At 44.3% G+C, this 17,714-nt stretch overlaps 1 protein-coding gene across 1 annotated transcript in view; it reads right to left on the bottom strand.

Annotated features, from left to right (window-relative positions):
• LOC138663313 (oocyte zinc finger protein XlCOF6-like) overlaps positions 1–13,658 on the bottom strand; it is a 45,808-nt gene extending 32,150 nt beyond the window's left edge. Inside the window, exons 1-5 of the mRNA XM_069749487.1 lie at positions 13,572–13,658; positions 13,263–13,442; positions 13,066–13,189; positions 12,885–12,982; positions 12,596–12,686 (exon numbers count right to left, since the gene is read on the bottom strand). Coding sequence (XP_069605588.1) covers positions 12,596–12,686; positions 12,885–12,982; positions 13,066–13,189; positions 13,263–13,442; positions 13,572–13,649 — 571 coding nt within the window. The 5' untranslated portion in view covers positions 13,650–13,658. The remainder of the gene's footprint in view (positions 1–12,595; positions 12,687–12,884; positions 12,983–13,065; positions 13,190–13,262; positions 13,443–13,571) is intronic.
• Positions 13,659–17,714: the final 4,056 nt, after the last annotated feature.

The following is a 17,714-nucleotide window of genomic DNA, read 5'->3' as shown; positions in this document are numbered from 1 at the left end:
AATAGTTTTTATTGTGAAAAAGTGGCAAAACATTAAAAAAAAAAAAAAAAAAGTGGTATCACTGTAATAATACTGACCCGAAGAATAAAGTTGCCTTATTATTTTTACTACACACGGAACGTCATTAAAATTCCTGAATTCCTGGTGTTTGATCATTCTGTCTCCTAAAAATTAGAATAGAAAGAGATCAAAAATGTCATGTGCACGAAAATGTTACCAATTAAAATGTCAGCTCGATCAACAAAAAACAAGCTGTCACATGACTCTGTCGGCCAAAACATGGAAAAATTCTAGCTCTCAAAATATGGTGATGCAAAAACTTGTTTTTGCAATAAAAAGTGTCTTTTAGTGTGTGAAAGCTGCCAAACATAAAAACCCGATATACATCTGGTATCGCTGTAATCACACTGACACGAAGAAGAAAGTCAGCTAATCACTTATACCGCAGGAAGAGCGGCATACAAAAAAAAAATAAAACCAATTCTTCACATGCTGCTGATTTTTTCATTCTGCCTCCCAAAGATCGTAGTAAGGTTCGGTGCCCATTTATCCTGCGCTCTGCATTGAGTGCTTACACTGGGGGTTTCCATGTAAATCTCTGAAATAGGCGATGCAGACGGAACCTCTTAGGAATCTAACCTAAGGATAATACTGTCTGTAGTGATAGTTAGATAAGGTTCCTGTATGGACAGGGCTTGTAACTCTTCTATGCGCCTAGCGGTGGTAATCGCAACTAAGAAGATGGCTTTGAGGGTCAGGTTCTTAAAGGTCATGGATGAAAGAGGTTCAAATGGATCTCGGGTTAGACTATTCAGGACTTAATTCAAATCTGAAGGGGAATCTGACTACAGAGCCTAGGATGAATTTTAGTTGCAGAGGTCATGAAGCGGTTAACCCAGCGGTGGCCAGCTAAGTCTTGATCAAAGAAAGAGCTAAGAGCTGATACCTGCACTTTCAGTGTTCTGTGTGTAAAGGTACCGTTACACTAAACGACTTACCAACGATCACGACCAGCGATACGAACTGGCCGTGATCGTTGGTAAGTCGTTGTGTGGTCGCTGGGGAGCTGTCACACAGACAGCTCTCTCCAGTGACCAACGATCAGGGGAACGACTTCGGCATCGTTGAAACGGTCTTCAACGATGCCGAAGTCCCCGGGTAACCAGGGTAAACATCGGGTTACTAAGTGCAGGGCCGCACTTACGACCCCAACGACCAACGATCTACCAGCAGGGGCCTGATCGTTGGTCGCTGTCACACATAACGAGATCATTAGCGGGATTGTTGCTACATCACAAAAAGTGTGACGTTGCAACGATATCGTTAACAAAATCGTTATGTGTGAAGGTACCTTTAGTCCTAGCTCCAACCCCTTTTGCAGAAAGTCTAAAATCTGCACTATATTGGGATGGAAGGGATCAGGAGTGTTTGGGAAACACCAGGATGAGAATCGTTTCCAGACCTTGCCATAGATGGCATTAGTTACTGGCGTTCTACTTTTCTGAAGAGTTTGGATTACTTTATCCAAGAGTCCTTTAGCCTTTAAGATTTTGCCTTCAGTAGCCAGGCCGCAAGGTTCAATTTGTCTAGATCCGGATATAGAAGGGGATCCTGGTGAAGGAGGTCGATCTTCTGAGGCAGGAACAAAGGACCCTCCTGAGCCATGTCCAGCCAGGAACCGTACCAGCTTCTCCCTGGCCACATGGGAGTGACTAAGATCGTAGTGACTTGATCTATTCAAATCTTCTGAAGTGTTCTCGCCAGCATCGTTATTGGCAGGAAGGCGTACGCCAGGCTGAAGCTCCAAGGATGGGAGAAGGCATCTATTCCCTGTGCTCCGCTTGCGGGACAGAGGGAAAAGAACATCTTCACTTTTGCATTTTGGCCATTTGCAAACAAGTCTACATCGGGACTTTCCCATCACGAAGTCAGGGACAAGAAGACCGCTTGTCCCGTCACCACTCACTCAGATGCACGTCTTTCCCTGCGGAGGAAGTCTGCCTGAATATTGTCTGATCCTTTTAGATGTACTGCCAATATGGACAATAGACTATGTCATATTTTGTGCCCCCATGGTGTTAGAGGTAGGCCACTGTGGTCATGTTGTCTGAATAGACACGCATGTGGTGATTTTGAATCAGGGCAGATGAGGCTTTTAATGCTCCCTCCACTGCTTTCATCTCTCTCAAATTTGAGGAGCTGGAGCTGATATTTTGGGGCCACATCCCCTAGAAGTAAGATCCTTCTACTACTGCACCCCATCCTCTCTCACTGGCATCCGAAAGGAGTATCTTCAGGGGAAGCTGATCCCCCGCTGAAGGTTTCGGTAGTCCAGTCATCACAACAGGGCCGATTTCACATGACCGGGAAGTGGAATTCTCTTGATCAGTGGACCCTGATGTCTTCTTGAATATAGAAGTACGTGAGATTGTAGGACTCGTGTACGAGCTTGAGCCCAGAATACCGCCTGGATACACGAAGTCAGGGATCCCAGGACGGACATTGAATCCCTTAAGGTAGGTAACTTCTGGTCCCTGAATCTGGAAATTTTTTGGACGAGGTCGAGTTGACGATCCCTGGGTAAGAAAGATGTCATATCCGAATCTAGAAGGATTCCTAGAAACTACTTCCTTGTGGAAGGATAAAGATACGATTTTTCTAAATTTGGGATCCAGCCCAGGGATTTCAGGATTTTCAGGGTCTTTGCCACATCTAGATTCGGATGAGGAATAGATGATGTGACTATAAGAAGGTTGTCTAGATACAGGATAATGCACACTCCCTAGCGTCGGATGAAGATCACTGCCTTCGCCATGATTTTGGTAAACACCCGCGAGCTGATGAGATGCCGAAGGGAAGGACGTTGAACTGGAAATGGCTCACCCGAAGACCGTGGGAAACTGCAAATCTGAGGAACTTTCTGTGGTCCAGATGGATCAGCACATGATAGTATGCATCCCTCAGATCTAGTGTAGCCATTACCCAATTCTGTCCGATGAACGGGATTGCTGACCTGATTGATTCAATTTTGAATCGTCTGTATCTGACCACTTGATTCAAGAGTTTCAGATTTATGATATCCTGATGTTTTCCCGAGGGTTTCCTTATGAAAAACAGATGAGAATAATGGCCTCTACCTATCTCCTGCTGTGGAACTTGAGAGATCACCTCCATCTGAAGGAGATCCTGCAAATCTAACAGCAGGGATTCCTGGAGATGTGGAGACTGCATGAAGGTAATCCTTAGGTAATGAGGGGGAGGACTCTCAAATTCTAACCTCAGTCCGTCCCGTATGGTACGGAGAACCCATTGGTTTGTAGAGATGGATTGCCACTGGGTGAGGAAATGCGAGAGTCGACCCCCAACCTTAGACCAGTCATTGTCTGTCTGGGGTTTGTTGGTGGTGGGGCACCAGAATGTTCTTGCCCTTGCCACCCTTGGGGTAACGCCATCGCCCTGTTTTGCCCTTCCCCTGTTTTGCCCTTCCCCCTGAACTCCCTCTGCAAGAGTTGGTCCCGGTGGGGGGGGGGGGGGCAGAAGAGTCAGCCAGGAACCCCATTGCCTTCTGTAGAAGTACCTTGAGTAAGGTTAACGTCCAACATGCGTAGCCATAGGAATAGAGATCTGGCGACGCATGTTGAGGTAATGTTCATTTTAAGCAGATTGGTGGAGGTGTCCCAGGATTTCCTTAACAAGGTCTCGATTTTCCGATCCATAGGATCTTTGAGCTGGGAAGAATCCTCAAAGGGAAGAGCTGTCTTTTTGTCTACTCTAGACACCTGCACATCCACCTTAGGAATTTCCCATAAGGAACCATCCACGTCCAGGGGGAAATGATTTTTTAGCTCCGAAGGGACACCAACACCTTTTTCAGGGAGGCCCCACTCCTGAAGGATAAGGTTCTGCACATTCTCATGTATAGGAAACCCCTTCTGATGTCTGGGTTTCAGCCACCCCAAACCTCTCGTCTTGTACCGAGTGTCTTACTTCCTCCTCCTCAACCCCCATGGTGCCTCTCACCATACTAATTAGTCCATATCTTTGGAAGAAAAGCAGTATTTCTTATTTTCTGGCTTAGGGGTGGAAGTGGAGCCCTCATTCTCTCAAAAATCCTCCAAATACGAGGTACGGATTTCGCCCGAGTTTGAGTCAGATTCCACAGGTACCATCTTCCTTATCTTAGGAGGAGAGGATTGTGGTACTGGTGCCTGGGAAAAAGTAGCCATTGAGGATTGGACTGTTTTATGAGGGTCTTGATGCTGTCCAGGTGGGAGGGCTGCTCCGTACATAACACCTCATCCGTGCACAGCTGGCAAAGCTTTTTCTTATGTGTGGAAGGGAGCCTCGAGGCGCATATACCACACTTGCGGCTTGGGACCTCTTCTCCCTAACAAGAGAGAGAGAAGGTATACTAAGTAACCCATGGGTTACAAGCACCTGGATAGCAGGGAACCATCACCCACTACTTACAGTAGGAGGGAGAACGCTGGGTTCTTCAGTCACACATAGGGAGGGTTTGTTGCTGTCCATGTCAGTGTGTCCACAGCCACAGGGGAACATAGACAATGAGTCTTACCTGGCGGCATCCTCGGCCAGGATTTTAAGCAAAACTGGCCAAAAATTGTTAAAAATGGAACAAGTCTCCATCAATGCACATCATGATTCTATGTGTGGTTACCACAGATAACATCCAACCTATATATTATAATTGGTCATATGCACATATACCAGTTTTGAGAGATAAAAATATATTTATATCTCTAATAGAAATGTAACGGATCAATGTCCACAATGATAATGGATTCAAGTACTCATCTGAAGTCACAGCCACCCGCCCGCCATTGCCTCAACACATTTCGCCTCTGTGGCTCATCAGGAGGCCTGCTGCTATATAGTGCATCTTGATAGAAGGTGATGTGCACCGAATTATATAAACCTCTGCTTAAATAGCCCGTTATTACCTCTGCCGGATATCACCCCACGCCATGATCTGCACATCTAAGCATGCCTCGCATGCATTTGAATCTGGAGCTAATGGAAGTAAGTAATGTCTTCCGATGAGCAGTCTGCGCATGCCTCACGTGGAATGCACGGAAGCATGTGAAATAACTTCCGGTTCAAAGTGTCCCGGGTCATATCCGTCTGCATAGGAACATTTAGTTAACATCAAGAAAGGGTTTAAAGGGCATCCCCTATCCCGCCATTTTGTAGAAAAACATAATTGTTCATGCGCGAATATTGTTTTCTGTGGAATCCAAACAGTCGGGCAAAATCCTAGAGGTGGGGATTTTTTAAAATTAATGTCTAGGATAGAATCAAAATGGATCTTCACACTCGACAGTCTGGCCCCCAAAGGACTTAACCAGGAAATAGAGCTGTATGCTTTCTAATCTGTAAAACCCAGGGATGTAACTCTCCGCATCCTAAAGTACATGTTTCCTTGGTGGATGTACCCACTAAATGCAGACCTATAATAGTCATTCATGAGGGGGATTAATAAAAGGCCCCGCATCACTGCCTTAATTTTGAGAGGGTAAATGTATTTCACCAGTGTCAAGTAAATTCAATTCTATTTTTATTCATGTTTTTAACTCTTACCAGGCACATTTGACCTGACTTTATTAGATTTATTATGTATATATTTTAGCCTAATTTTCTAATAAAAGGATAGTTTTAATTTAACTAATTTATTTAAGTCATATCTTTCTCTCCCCCCTCTCCCTTTCTACATCTGATATAACTCAGACTCAACAATGCATACCCAGTTTTTAATAATCTGGAGAATTATGGCACAGCACCCAATAATCCGGACAATTATGGCATAAATCGCTGTAACACTGGTGACTCGATATGCAACTAGTCTACATATGTCCTTACTTTAGTACTGCCCGCATTGGTGTACATGTCCTATTTTTCTATAGGTCTTGCTCAGCACATACGCTATATTAAATTCACAATAAGACACTATTCACAGGATTCGCTCTATAGATCCCCTGGACAGGCATTGAAGGGGGCGGGCGAACAGCGCTATATAAGGATGGGCGTTATAGGGAACCCCAGCACTGACAAAGAAGGATGGTATCCTTCGAAACGCGTTGGATTGGTTGGTCCCACATGCGCCCGCCCATTAGCCGTGACATCACATTACCTGCCACGCCCTCTTCACACTCCGCCACTGCTTCGGCGTCGCTTCCGGCTGGGGCACGCTAGAAGCTGGCGGTTCTTTTCAGCTCCGGACGCCCAGCCAGGAGGGCCCTCTAGGGGAAAACGTTCCCGCAGGAAATCACAAACCATACGATCCTGTGCTACGCTACGGAGCCTACTACACCTAACTATTCTTGCAAGAGGAATAGCACATCCTGCCATTCCAGGGTACCATCGTTTTCACAAGTAGTAAGTGCATGATTATATATGCATAATTGTTCTTGCTTCGGAGGACATAGCCTCATTAACTATTCCCGGCTATTCGTACCATACACATTAGTATGGCCTCTAAGCAAGTGTCTGCTCTGCACTTAACCCTCGGAACTGAATTTTCTTTCCCCAGTACAGGTGTCAATTTGGTATTTACCTATACACTCCTTTATAGGAGTAATAATCCTCAGCGCAGGTGACAACTATCTAATTACACATTTGCACTCTATAGACAGGGTGTTACACAGACCCTGCCATCTCACCAGCAGCTGAATCCTTATTTTTATCTTATTTTTATCTCCAGCTCCCTCTTCCCAGTACAATCTTTTAATCTACCCCCCCCCCCCTTTTTTTTTAATCCAGTGAAGTGCTTGCACTTACCTGTTTAGGCCTCAAGTCAAATGCACTCTCATGGTGCAGCGGGTCCAATTAAAGATGGCGACTACACAGGTGCGGTAATAACAAATGAGACAGCCAGCCTACAATCAGGGATTGGCCGCTTGGCACACCAGTGCAAATAAATAATCTGCAGCAGTGTTCACACAGAGTATGCACAACATCTGGGTCATACCCTATTAGTAACGCCCTGTGCTAACTGTAATGCGTCCCGTGTGAACAGAGGCCACAACATACAAAGCCATCAGGGCCCAACTGCACATAATAAAAGAATCAATAACTCTGGTCACCAGCAATGTGTTTTTTCCTTTTACAAATGGTATATCAATAGCCAGGTATTACATTAGTGTCTTGCTGTTTCATTAATATAGGTATAATTTATTCAATATTATGAATTAAAATTGACCTCCCAAAATTCATATAAATATATTATTAAATCCTTACGAGGCAAGGCAGACCATTTACAGAAATGGATCAATGGTACTAATACATAGAAATCTATGCATTGCTAATAGGAGAAAAATAGTAATTGGCTAGTCAATTTCTCAGTATCCAAAAAACAATAGGGTAGTCTAGACAAAACAGGCAAATGACATCTGCTCATTTATTCCTTTGGGCTGCCGGGAGTCAAGTCTAAATATCCATTCACACTCCCTTCTAAGAATGGTCCCATCATGGTCACCTCCTCTGGGGCCCGGTTTTACTACCTCAATAATCTCCTTGATGGACTAACCTCATATGTTGGGCCAAGGGGGTATCCCTATCATTTCTAATATCTCCTAGATGTTCATTCACTCTTTCTAAATTCCCTTTTAGTTTTTCCTACATAGTCTCTTGGGCAGGAGCACGTGGCCTTATAGACAACCCCTGGAGTTTTACAATTTGAGAAGTCTCTCTGATAAAAACACTTTCCTGTGGAGGAACTCTTGATCTCTGATTGAGCCACCAGGCCAGCATATAATAGTTTTTAATATTTCTAGGCTGCAGGGTCCCATTATTGGCAGGTGTGAGTTGGGGGCATTATCAGACATAGGGTGCATCTAGGGAATAACAGGGACGCCGTTGATGAGCAGGGCGCCACAACAAAAATCCCACAATGGTGTCAATCCCCTCTGTAAGGCAGGTATCAACACAGTTCAATATTAGGGAACTGCAGCAAAAAACCCAATAAAGGGTTTTTTGCTTATTGTTTTGAGGTATACACAGTGTGCTTTTTTTTCATCTTTGGTGAGCACATACCACCTCGTGGGTGGTTTTTTAACTTTAATTAAATAAAGGTTACCTTTTTAATAGGGATTTTTCATGATCTCGTTTCAATAAAAGCCTCCACTCAATCCACAAAAAAAAGCAAGTCCTCACTCAGGTCCATCATCTGTTAACGGAAATATAGGGGGCTTCCACGTTACTGCTAGGACAAAGGCTCTGGAAAAGCGTTATGGCTACTCACCCCCCTAAAAGAAATTCTGCGCTCCCAAATTTAAATGCCCCCTCCCTTATGAGCCCCACAGTGTACCTAAGCCACATTTATCATCCACATGTTTGGCATCTCTGTAGTGATTAGAGCCCACCTAATTTATGGCTGCATGTTTCCAGAAGCACGGCCTGGGCATAATGTACTAATAACTGCAGCGTACTGGTCACTACAATGGCAGTTTGCATTTTTCACATAGAAACATCCACTGCTGCCTGTTTCTGGAAAACACCCATGGAGTTAAAATCATCACTACACTTGTAGATAAATTCCTAAAGGGGTATAATTTTCAAACTGGGGTCACTTGAGGGGGATTCTGCATTTCTGGCATTTAGGGGCTCTTTATTTAGAGTCTGGAAACTATTCTATAATAATTTGTTCTCAAAGAGTCAAAAAGCACTCCATCCCTTTAGAGTCTTGCTGTGTGGCTAAGCAGTACTGTACCGCCACATATGGGGTATTGCCAAGTTCAGAATAAATTGTGTAACACATTGTGGCACCATTTTTACCCATTTCCTGGTGTTAAAATGTAAAATCTGGGGCTAAAACAATTTTTTTGTGGTAAAAATGAAATTATTTTTTCTTCACTGCCCAATGGTATCAAATTCTGTGACACACTTGTGGTGTTAATATGATCACTGTACCCCTAGATGAACTCATTCAGAGGTGTAGTTTGTAAAATGGGGTCACTTACGGGGGGGTTCTGCTGTTCTGGCACCTCAGGGGCTCTGCCAATGTAATATGGCCCCCTCAAAACAATGCAGCAAAACCTGCACTGTAATATGCCGCTCCTTCCCTTTCATGCCCTGCCGTGATCCCAGACAGTAGATTTACGCCACACACAGGGTAGAGGAATAGCACAACAAACTTTGGGGTCCATTTTTTCTTGCTACCCTTGTGAAAATAAAAAAGTGGAGGCTAAAATAGTATTTTTGTGGTAAAAATGTTTTTTTCTCTTGACGGGTCAATATTATAAAATTATCTGAAGCGCCTGGAGGTTCAAGGTGCTAACCAGACATCTAGATATATTCCTTGAGGGGTCTAGTTTCCAAAATGGGGTCACTTGTGGGGGGTTTCCACTGTTTAGGCACATCAGGGGCTCTCCAAACACAACATGGCGTCCTCTATCGATTCCAGCCAATTATGCATTCCAAAAGTCAAATGGCGCTCCTTCCCTTCCGAACCCTGCCATGCGCCCAAGCAGTAGTATATGAGGTATAGGCGTGCTCAGGAGAAATTGTACAACAAACTGTATATAGTAACTTCACCTTTTAATCTTATAAAAATGTAAAATAAGGAGCTAAAATAGATTTATTTGGGAAAAATGTGATTTTTTTTTTATTTCCACAGCTCTATGCTATAAACTTCTGTGAAGAACCTGTGGTCTCAATGTGCTCAATACACTCTAGATAAGTTCAAAAATGGTGTCACTTGTGGACAGTTTCCACTGTTTAGGCACATCAGGGGCTCTCCAAGCGCGTCATGGCAACCGCTGATTATTCCAGCATATTTTACATTCAAAAAAATCAAATGGCGCTCCTTCCATTCCGAGCGCTGCCGTGCGCCCAAACAGTAGTATTCCCCCACATATGGGGTATCTGCGTGCTCAGGAGTAATTGCAAAACAAAATGTATAGTCCACTTTCTCCTGTTACCCTTGTGAAAGTAAAAACAATTAGGTCTAAAGGAAAATGTTTGTGAAAGAAAAGTAAATGTTTATTTTTTCTTCCACATTCCATTCATTCCCGTGAAGCACCTGAAGGGTTAATAAACTTCTTGAATGTGGTTTTGAGCACCTTGAGGGTGCAGTTTTTACAATGGTGTCAATTTTTGGTATTTTCTTTCATATAGACCCCTCAAAGTGACTTCAAATGTGCGGTGGTCCCTAAAAAAATGGTTTTGTAAAATTTGTTGAAAAAATGAAAAATCGCTGGTCAACTTTTAATCCTTATAACGTCCTAACAAAAAAATGTTGGTTCCAAAATTGTGGTGATGTAACGTAGACATGTGGGAAATGTTATTTATTAACTATTCATAAAAATTTAAAGTTTGAAAATTGTGAAATTTTGAAATTTTCAAAATTTTTGCCAAATTTCCTTTTTTTTACAAATAAACGCCAAGTCATATCAAAGACATTTTACCACTATCATGAAGTACAATATGTCACGAGAAAACAATGTCAGAATCACTGGGATCCGTTGAAGTGTTCCAGAGTTATAATCTCATAAAGTGATAGTGGTCAGAATTGTAAAAATTGGCCCGGTCACAAAGGCAAAAACAGGCCCGGGCACGAAAGGGTTAACTGAAAACTACAAATAAAGATTAAACAACAACAACCACAAGACGGATTTCATCACCAGGTATCAATGTAATAAGGAGCTGGCCTGACACTGTGTGTAGGTTACTGTGCACAATCCTGATGACAGGTTCACTTTAGACTAAGATCTTCGGCATTTGGAAGAGGCGATGGAGAGCTTTTTTTAAGACTATCAGGGAGTTACCGACTCACATAAGTGATGCAGGACAATCCCACCACAATCAAAGTATCATACAGAATGAACAGGTTAAAAAAAAGGCATAGAATAAAAAAGATACATTCCCAACAACGAATTCATGAGGGGAAAACTCCGACAGTAAACCGGAGTGGGCCATTGGAGCTACTATGAGCCCTGAGCAGAAGAGTAGAGAAAGTATTAGCGCCCCCATTTCAGGAGAGATTGTGCAGTAATCTGAATTCCTTAGGATCGAAAACATAATGTAATTTATAAAACGGAGTGAAGCCATGACACCAGGGCTCGAGGCAACACATCTCCTGCAGGCGTGAATAAATGTATATTACAGCCATCAGCCGCGCACAGATTAGAGATATATCATGGCACAGGTGTAATGTTTTATATGTAGTTTATCACAATCCTCCCTGAAATTAGTTTTAATACAAATTGAACAGTCAGGATAAAGGGAAACTCTGTTGCTATCGTACAGAAATTCACACTTGGCCTCACTGCACATTTAAGGCTATGTTCACACGTGGGCAGGGGGCTGCGGGTTCTCCCGCGGGTTTTCCGGCAGCGGATTTGATAAATCTGCAGGGCAAACCCGCTGCAGTTATCCCTGCAAATTTATCACGGTTTGTTTTGCGGGTTCCACTGCGGGTTTATCCTGCATTGGTTTCACTATTGATGCTGCATATGCAGCATCAATAGTAATGTTAAAAATAATAAAAATAATGATATACTCACCCTCTGACGTCCCGATCTCCTCGGTGCTGCAGGCGGCGGTCCGGTTCCAGAGATGCTGTGCGAGAAGGACCTTCGTGACATCACGGTCATGTGATCGTGACGTCACGGTCATGTGACCGCGACGTCGCCGCAGGTCCTGCTCGCATAGCAAACCTGAGACCGGACGGCCGCGTGCAGCACTGAGAGGTGAGTATAGCATTATTTTTTATTTTAATTCTTTTTTTTTTTTTTACACAAATATGGTTCCCGGGGTCTGGAGGAGAGTCTCCTCTCCTCCACCCCGGGTACCACCCGCACATTATCCGCTTACTTCCCGCATGGTGGGCACAGCCCCATGCGGGAAGTAAGCGGATCAATGCATTCCTATGGCTGCAGAACCGCCGCGATTCTGCACAAAGAAGTGACATGCTGAGGTTTGTAAACCGCTGCGTTCCCGCGCGGTTTTTCCCGCAGCATGTGCACAGCGGTTTGCAGTTGCCATAGGGTTTACATGTTACTGTAAACGCAATGGAAACTGCAGCGGACCCGCAGCTGCAAAATCGCCGCTGTTCCGCGGTAAAAACCGCAAAGTGTGAACATGGCCTAATATTGTCAATCATAAAAGTGAAGTTTGGCCAGAAAGACTGGACCTGTTCTTGTAGGGACCATATGAACACATTCAGCAGCACAGAAGGAAGAGAAGGTAGATTCATCCGATAAGATATCAGGGTTCTAGGAAGCCAACAGCATCATTACCCTCCGCTTTCTCTTACAGACCCATTATAATATTTTTCAAGTGATTTTGTAACTTGTCATGACATTCAACGTACGCTGTCATTTGGCTTTATAGTTTACAGACCTGGGCAGGTTACATTCAGCATTTTCTAATCCCAGAGGGTAGGTGGATCCTCCAGGTTGTAAGAGCTATAGAAAAGGGCTTTCAATGACCAAAGTCATTTGGGTGGAGGAGAATGTTGTGGTCTAGAGGCAAAATGGTGATCATGGTAATACAGCCGGACTACACCACCGATAAAGCAGCCACAGCCGGTGACTGAGAAGAATCTGTGACTTCTCTGCATTTAGTGGTCACTACTCACCTGGGTAGTCATATGTGGGAATCTCCTCTTTACACCGCTCATCACCCCTCACATATGTCTCTGTAGTATTAATATGGGTCAGATCTTCACCCTGAAACAAATATTGTAAAAGTCACAGACAGATGGAGAAGTCACATCTATGATCAGCTCTAATCCTGCCATCTCCACCGTTCACATTACACAAGTATAATTCATATAATACTGGTGGATAAAACAAGACTGAGCACAAGATCTTCACAGCCATCTACACATCATAGAGGAGATTTCATGACACCTTCTCTCCATCTACCTGATGATCCTGAGGAACATTGGGATCTTCTTGTTTACAGTCCTGTGGAAGAAGAAGACGGGGACATCTCTCTTGTGTTGTCCTCTTACTGGATAGATCTGGAGGAAACACATACAGGAACTGAACTCATTCTTTACATACAGATAATTATTGGCCGTGTGTATTTAGTTCTGTCTATTACCTGGTGATGTGAGGGGCTGGGGAACCTCCATCATGACGTCCTTGTACAGATCTTTATGTCCTTCTAAATACTCCCACTCCTCCATGGAGAAATAGACAGCGACATCCTGACACCTTATAGGAACCTGACACATACAATGATACCGTCATCCCCCGATCCCTTCATAGCGTTACTGTATAATGTCCCAGCAGTGTCACCTCTCCAGTCAGCAGCTCAATCATCTTGTAGGTGAGTTCTAGGATCTTCTGATCATTGATTTCCTCATTTATCAGGGGGTGAGGTGGAGGCTCCGTGATTGGGCTCAGGGGTCTTCCCCATCCCTCAGACACAGGGTCCTGACAGCGCTCACTAGAGGTCTTCTTCACTACTGTGTAATCCTGGTTATGGAGAGACACATTAATAAATCTCACTACAGACATTTCCAGAGTCCTCACCTCTCCAGTTCTGTCCATCTGTTATTCCCATAGATAAGAATGATGTAATGTGACGTCATCAGAATCTCTCACCTCTCCAGTAAGCCGGAAGAGGATCTCTAGGGTGAGGTGTAATATCCTCTCCGCCATCTTGTCTCTGTCCATATCCATCCTTGATGGGTAAATTAGGAAAATTCTCTTATGTAGAAGATCTTCACTGAGAGGATCCGATATTGTAGAGACCTGAATGAGAAGAAGATGAGCCGATGTAACATCATAAAAATCCTGTGTAATAATACAATTACTGGAGATAATAAGGGAAACATATGAGAAGATTTATTATTTTACACCTACTAATAAAACCTACTGTATTTTTCGCTTTGTAAGACGCACTTTATTTCCCCCAAATTTGGGGGGGAAATGGGGGTGCGTCTTACAAAGCAGATATACCGCTTACCATTACAGGCTGGGATGAGGGTGTGTCCGCCGCCGCGGTTGTCCGCCATCGCTGCCGCCCACCACCGCGGTTGTCCGCTGCTGCCCAGGGTGATGCTGGAGGCTTCGGTGCTGGGGGGGGGCTCTGGCGACATTTTGTGAAAGGCCAGAGCCCCCAGTTTGTCCATGCTTTCCTCTGTGACAGACTCTGGGAAAATGGCCGCCGGAATCTCAGGAGATGAGATTTCAGCACTGAGATCTCATCTCTCAAGATCTTGGTCCCAAGATCTCCATCTGCGCATGCGCCACCTCCCGGCGGCCATTTTCCCGAAGTCCACCCCCAGGAAAGCATGGACAAACTGCTGGGGGCTCTGGCCTTTCACAAAATGTCGGCAGAGCACCCCACAGCACCGGAGACACCCCCGCAGCACTGGAGACAACCCCACAGCACCAGAGCCCTCGTGCAGCACAGGAGCCCCCCTGTAGACCTCCTCATCCCAGCCTGCAGCAATGCTCCACTCCTGCCTCCAGCAACGACCCTGGGACCCTGATCCAGCGCAGCCACAACCCCTGGTAAGCAATAAGACGCATGGATTATAAGAAGCCCCACCAATTTATTAAAAAAAAGTTTTTTTTTTCCTATTTTTCCCCTCAAAATTTGTGGTGCGTCTTATAATCCGGAGCATCTTACAAAGTGAAAAATACGGTATATATTTAGGCCACAGACAACAAGCAGTTTCTTCCTCGGAGTCGGCAGCTGAATACGTTCCTCATAGACTCATCTTCCATAACGCTAATTCTCGTCTCATTTACCGACACTGGAATCGGCATTAGTAATACTGCAGGAGATATTCATTACATGTGACAGGAGAAATAACTACTTCATGATGAGGACGACATCTTCATCTTCTACTACGGCTCTAGGAACAGATTTGTCCAGAGTCCGTCACTGTCTCCATCACCACCGGCCGTCTATATGAAGGTTTCCCGTCTTCCTGCACTGTAATCTTCTATCACGTTAGATCTCAGGTCTGATTCACACACAGAAGTTTGAGGCTTTTAGAAAAGTTTTTTTGTAAGAAAAACAACTTTATAAATATAATGGAGTTTTTTGGGGGCATTTTTCTGTAGACTTTCACGTTACATGAAAAACCCCAAAACAAAACAGGTGTTAAAATGTTACAAAAATAAAATGAGGACTGGAGGTTCTGGGAAAACATTATACTGTGTCTGTGGGGGATGTTGGTACTGTGGGAACATTACACTGTGGGCAGGAACCAAGAAAAGGTATCAAGAGTGGGGATAAGTGAGGATTTATTATCTAGTGGTTTAGGTGGTAGAATATTGTGTGGGGGAATGGAGGATCTGTGGGAACATTATACTGTGTGGGCCCTGTACTATGAGAGTAATACAGGTTTCCTTGGTTCCCGTCTTTCATAGTTGGGTCGTTTGTATCTATCAGCGGAAAAGGAACAAAACCATTGTGATTCTTATAAGGAGACAGCACAAAACCCCCCTAAATATAACATTTTATAACAACCCCACAATCTGTGACTCTTCAGGGTAAATCGCTCTCTCCCCATTGGATTAGAGCTGATACTATGAAGCTAAAGGGACTAAACAGACTTTCTGTCACCTCCATAAAGGGGCACTTTACTGTGTTTGTCAGAACTGTCCGAGGATTATTAGAGGGGATAGTTTCCCCCCAATTAGAAGGGACACCTGTGGACATTGGGGTCTTTACCTGCTACAGTTCTGGTGTGTTGAGCCTCCACCAGCAGAGCCGCAAAGGACCTGTGATGAGGTCACAGGAGGGGAGGAGTCAGGGGTCACATGATCAGGGGCCTCAGTGTATGCAGGACTCTGCTCCTGCTGTGCTGGTTGTCATGGTGCTGGATGAGGGGAAGTTTATGTGTGGGGTCAGGAGGGGTTTACAGTGTGGATGTAGCAGAGTCCTGTGTGTACGAGGTGTACGGAGCGGAGCCGTGTGTGTACGAGGGGTATGGAGTGGATGGAGTAGAGCCGCGTGTACGAGGTGTATGTAGCAGAGCCGCGTGTGTCCGAGGTGTACGGAGCGGAGCCGTGTATGTACGAGGGGTATGGAGTGGAGCCACGTGTACGAGGTGTATGTAGCGGAGCCACGTGTGTACGGAGCGGAGCCACATGTGTACCGAGTGGAGCCGTGTGTAAGAGGTGTATGTAGCGGAGCCACGTGTGTATGGCGCAGAGCCGTGGGTGTACGAGATGTATGGAGTGGAGTCATGTGTGTGCGGGGTATACAGAGCGGAGACGTGGGTGTTGGAGGTGTAGGGAGAGGAGCCGTGTGTGTGTGGGTTGTATAGAGTGGAGCTGCCTGTGTATGAGGTGTATGTAGTCTGAGCCGTGTGTGTACAAGGTGTATGTAGCAGAGCCGTGTGTGTACGAGGTTTATGGAGCAGAGCCGTGTGTGTACGAGGTGTATGTAGCAGAGCCGTGTGTATACAAGGTATATGTAGCAGAGCCATGTGGTTACGAGGTGTATGTAGCAGAGCCGTGTGTGTACAAGGTGTATGTAGCAGAGCCGTGTGGTTGCGAGGTGTATGTAGTGCAGCCGTGTGTGTACGGAGCTGAGCTTTGTTCCATGTTTTGGTTCATTTTATAAGTAGATTTTGTATAAAGCAATGATTGGATCCATCTGAATATTCCATGTTTTGTTCTCCAATATTTCCTCTCTATTTTTCCCTTCTGTTTATTATCGTCTTGTGTCTTCTTCCTTCTTCCTAATATTATACTCTGCTCCGCACAGGGCGTCTTGCTAAAGACCATGGACTACAAAGCCCAGGAACAGTCTTGGCTCGGACACGTAAATCCAGTTTCCAATAACAAACCACCAACTGGCGGCTCTGGGGCTCAGAGTATGAAGGATTTTAATGTTTTGATAGAACAATCTACTCTTTATACGAACCAAAACCTGGTGGAACAAATCTTTCCTGGAAATGATCTTCCCCAACAATGAATCCTGAGAGGATTGCGGATACGTGTGAGACCTTCTTCTCTTATTGAGGACCAGGAGTTCATCAATAATTGGGAAATATTTCCAATAACAGCTCAAAGAAATTCATGGAACTTTCACTAAGATTTATAGCAAGACCCTATTAAATATTGAACACCAACTGGATGAAGCATTTACAGTGGCATGTAAAAGTTTGGGCACCCCTGGTCAAAATTAGTTATTGTGAACAATTAAGCAAGTTGAAGATCGAAAGATCTCTACATCTCTAAAAGGCCTAATGTTAAAGATATCACATTTCCTTTGTATTGTAGGCAAAAAATACATTATATGTTGTCATTTTTTTACATTTTAAAAATTACAAAAAGGAAAATATGCCAATGCCTATAGGGTGTGGGCACCCTTGAAGATTTGTCTGCTCAGATAACTTTGATCAAGATTTCAGACCTTAATTAGCCTGTTAGGGTTATGGCTTGTTAACTATCAGGTTGTCGTCACACTAGCAGTATTTGGTCAGTATTTTACATCAGTATTTGTAAGCCAAAACCAGGAGTGGGTGATAAATGCAGAAGTGGTGCATATGTTTCTATTATACTTTTCCTCTAATTGTTCCACTCCTGGTTTTGGCTTACAAATACTGATGTAAAATACTGACCAAATACTGTTAGTGTGACAGCAGTCTCATTGTTAGGATTAGGAAAGGCCAGGTGATGCAAATTTCCCAGCCTTATAAAACCCAGCCTCCTCTAGCTTTGTGCCAAAAAACAGCAGCCTTGGGTTCTTCTAAGCAGCTGCCTAGCCCTCTGAAAATT

The sequence above is a fragment of the Ranitomeya imitator genome, chromosome 2, assembly GCF_032444005.1.
Source record: "Ranitomeya imitator isolate aRanImi1 chromosome 2, aRanImi1.pri, whole genome shotgun sequence".
Classification (NCBI taxonomy): Eukaryota; Metazoa; Chordata; class Amphibia; order Anura; family Dendrobatidae; genus Ranitomeya; species Ranitomeya imitator.
The sequence above is the reverse complement of the archived record's forward strand: the minus strand, read 5'-3'. Positions and strand labels throughout refer to the sequence as shown.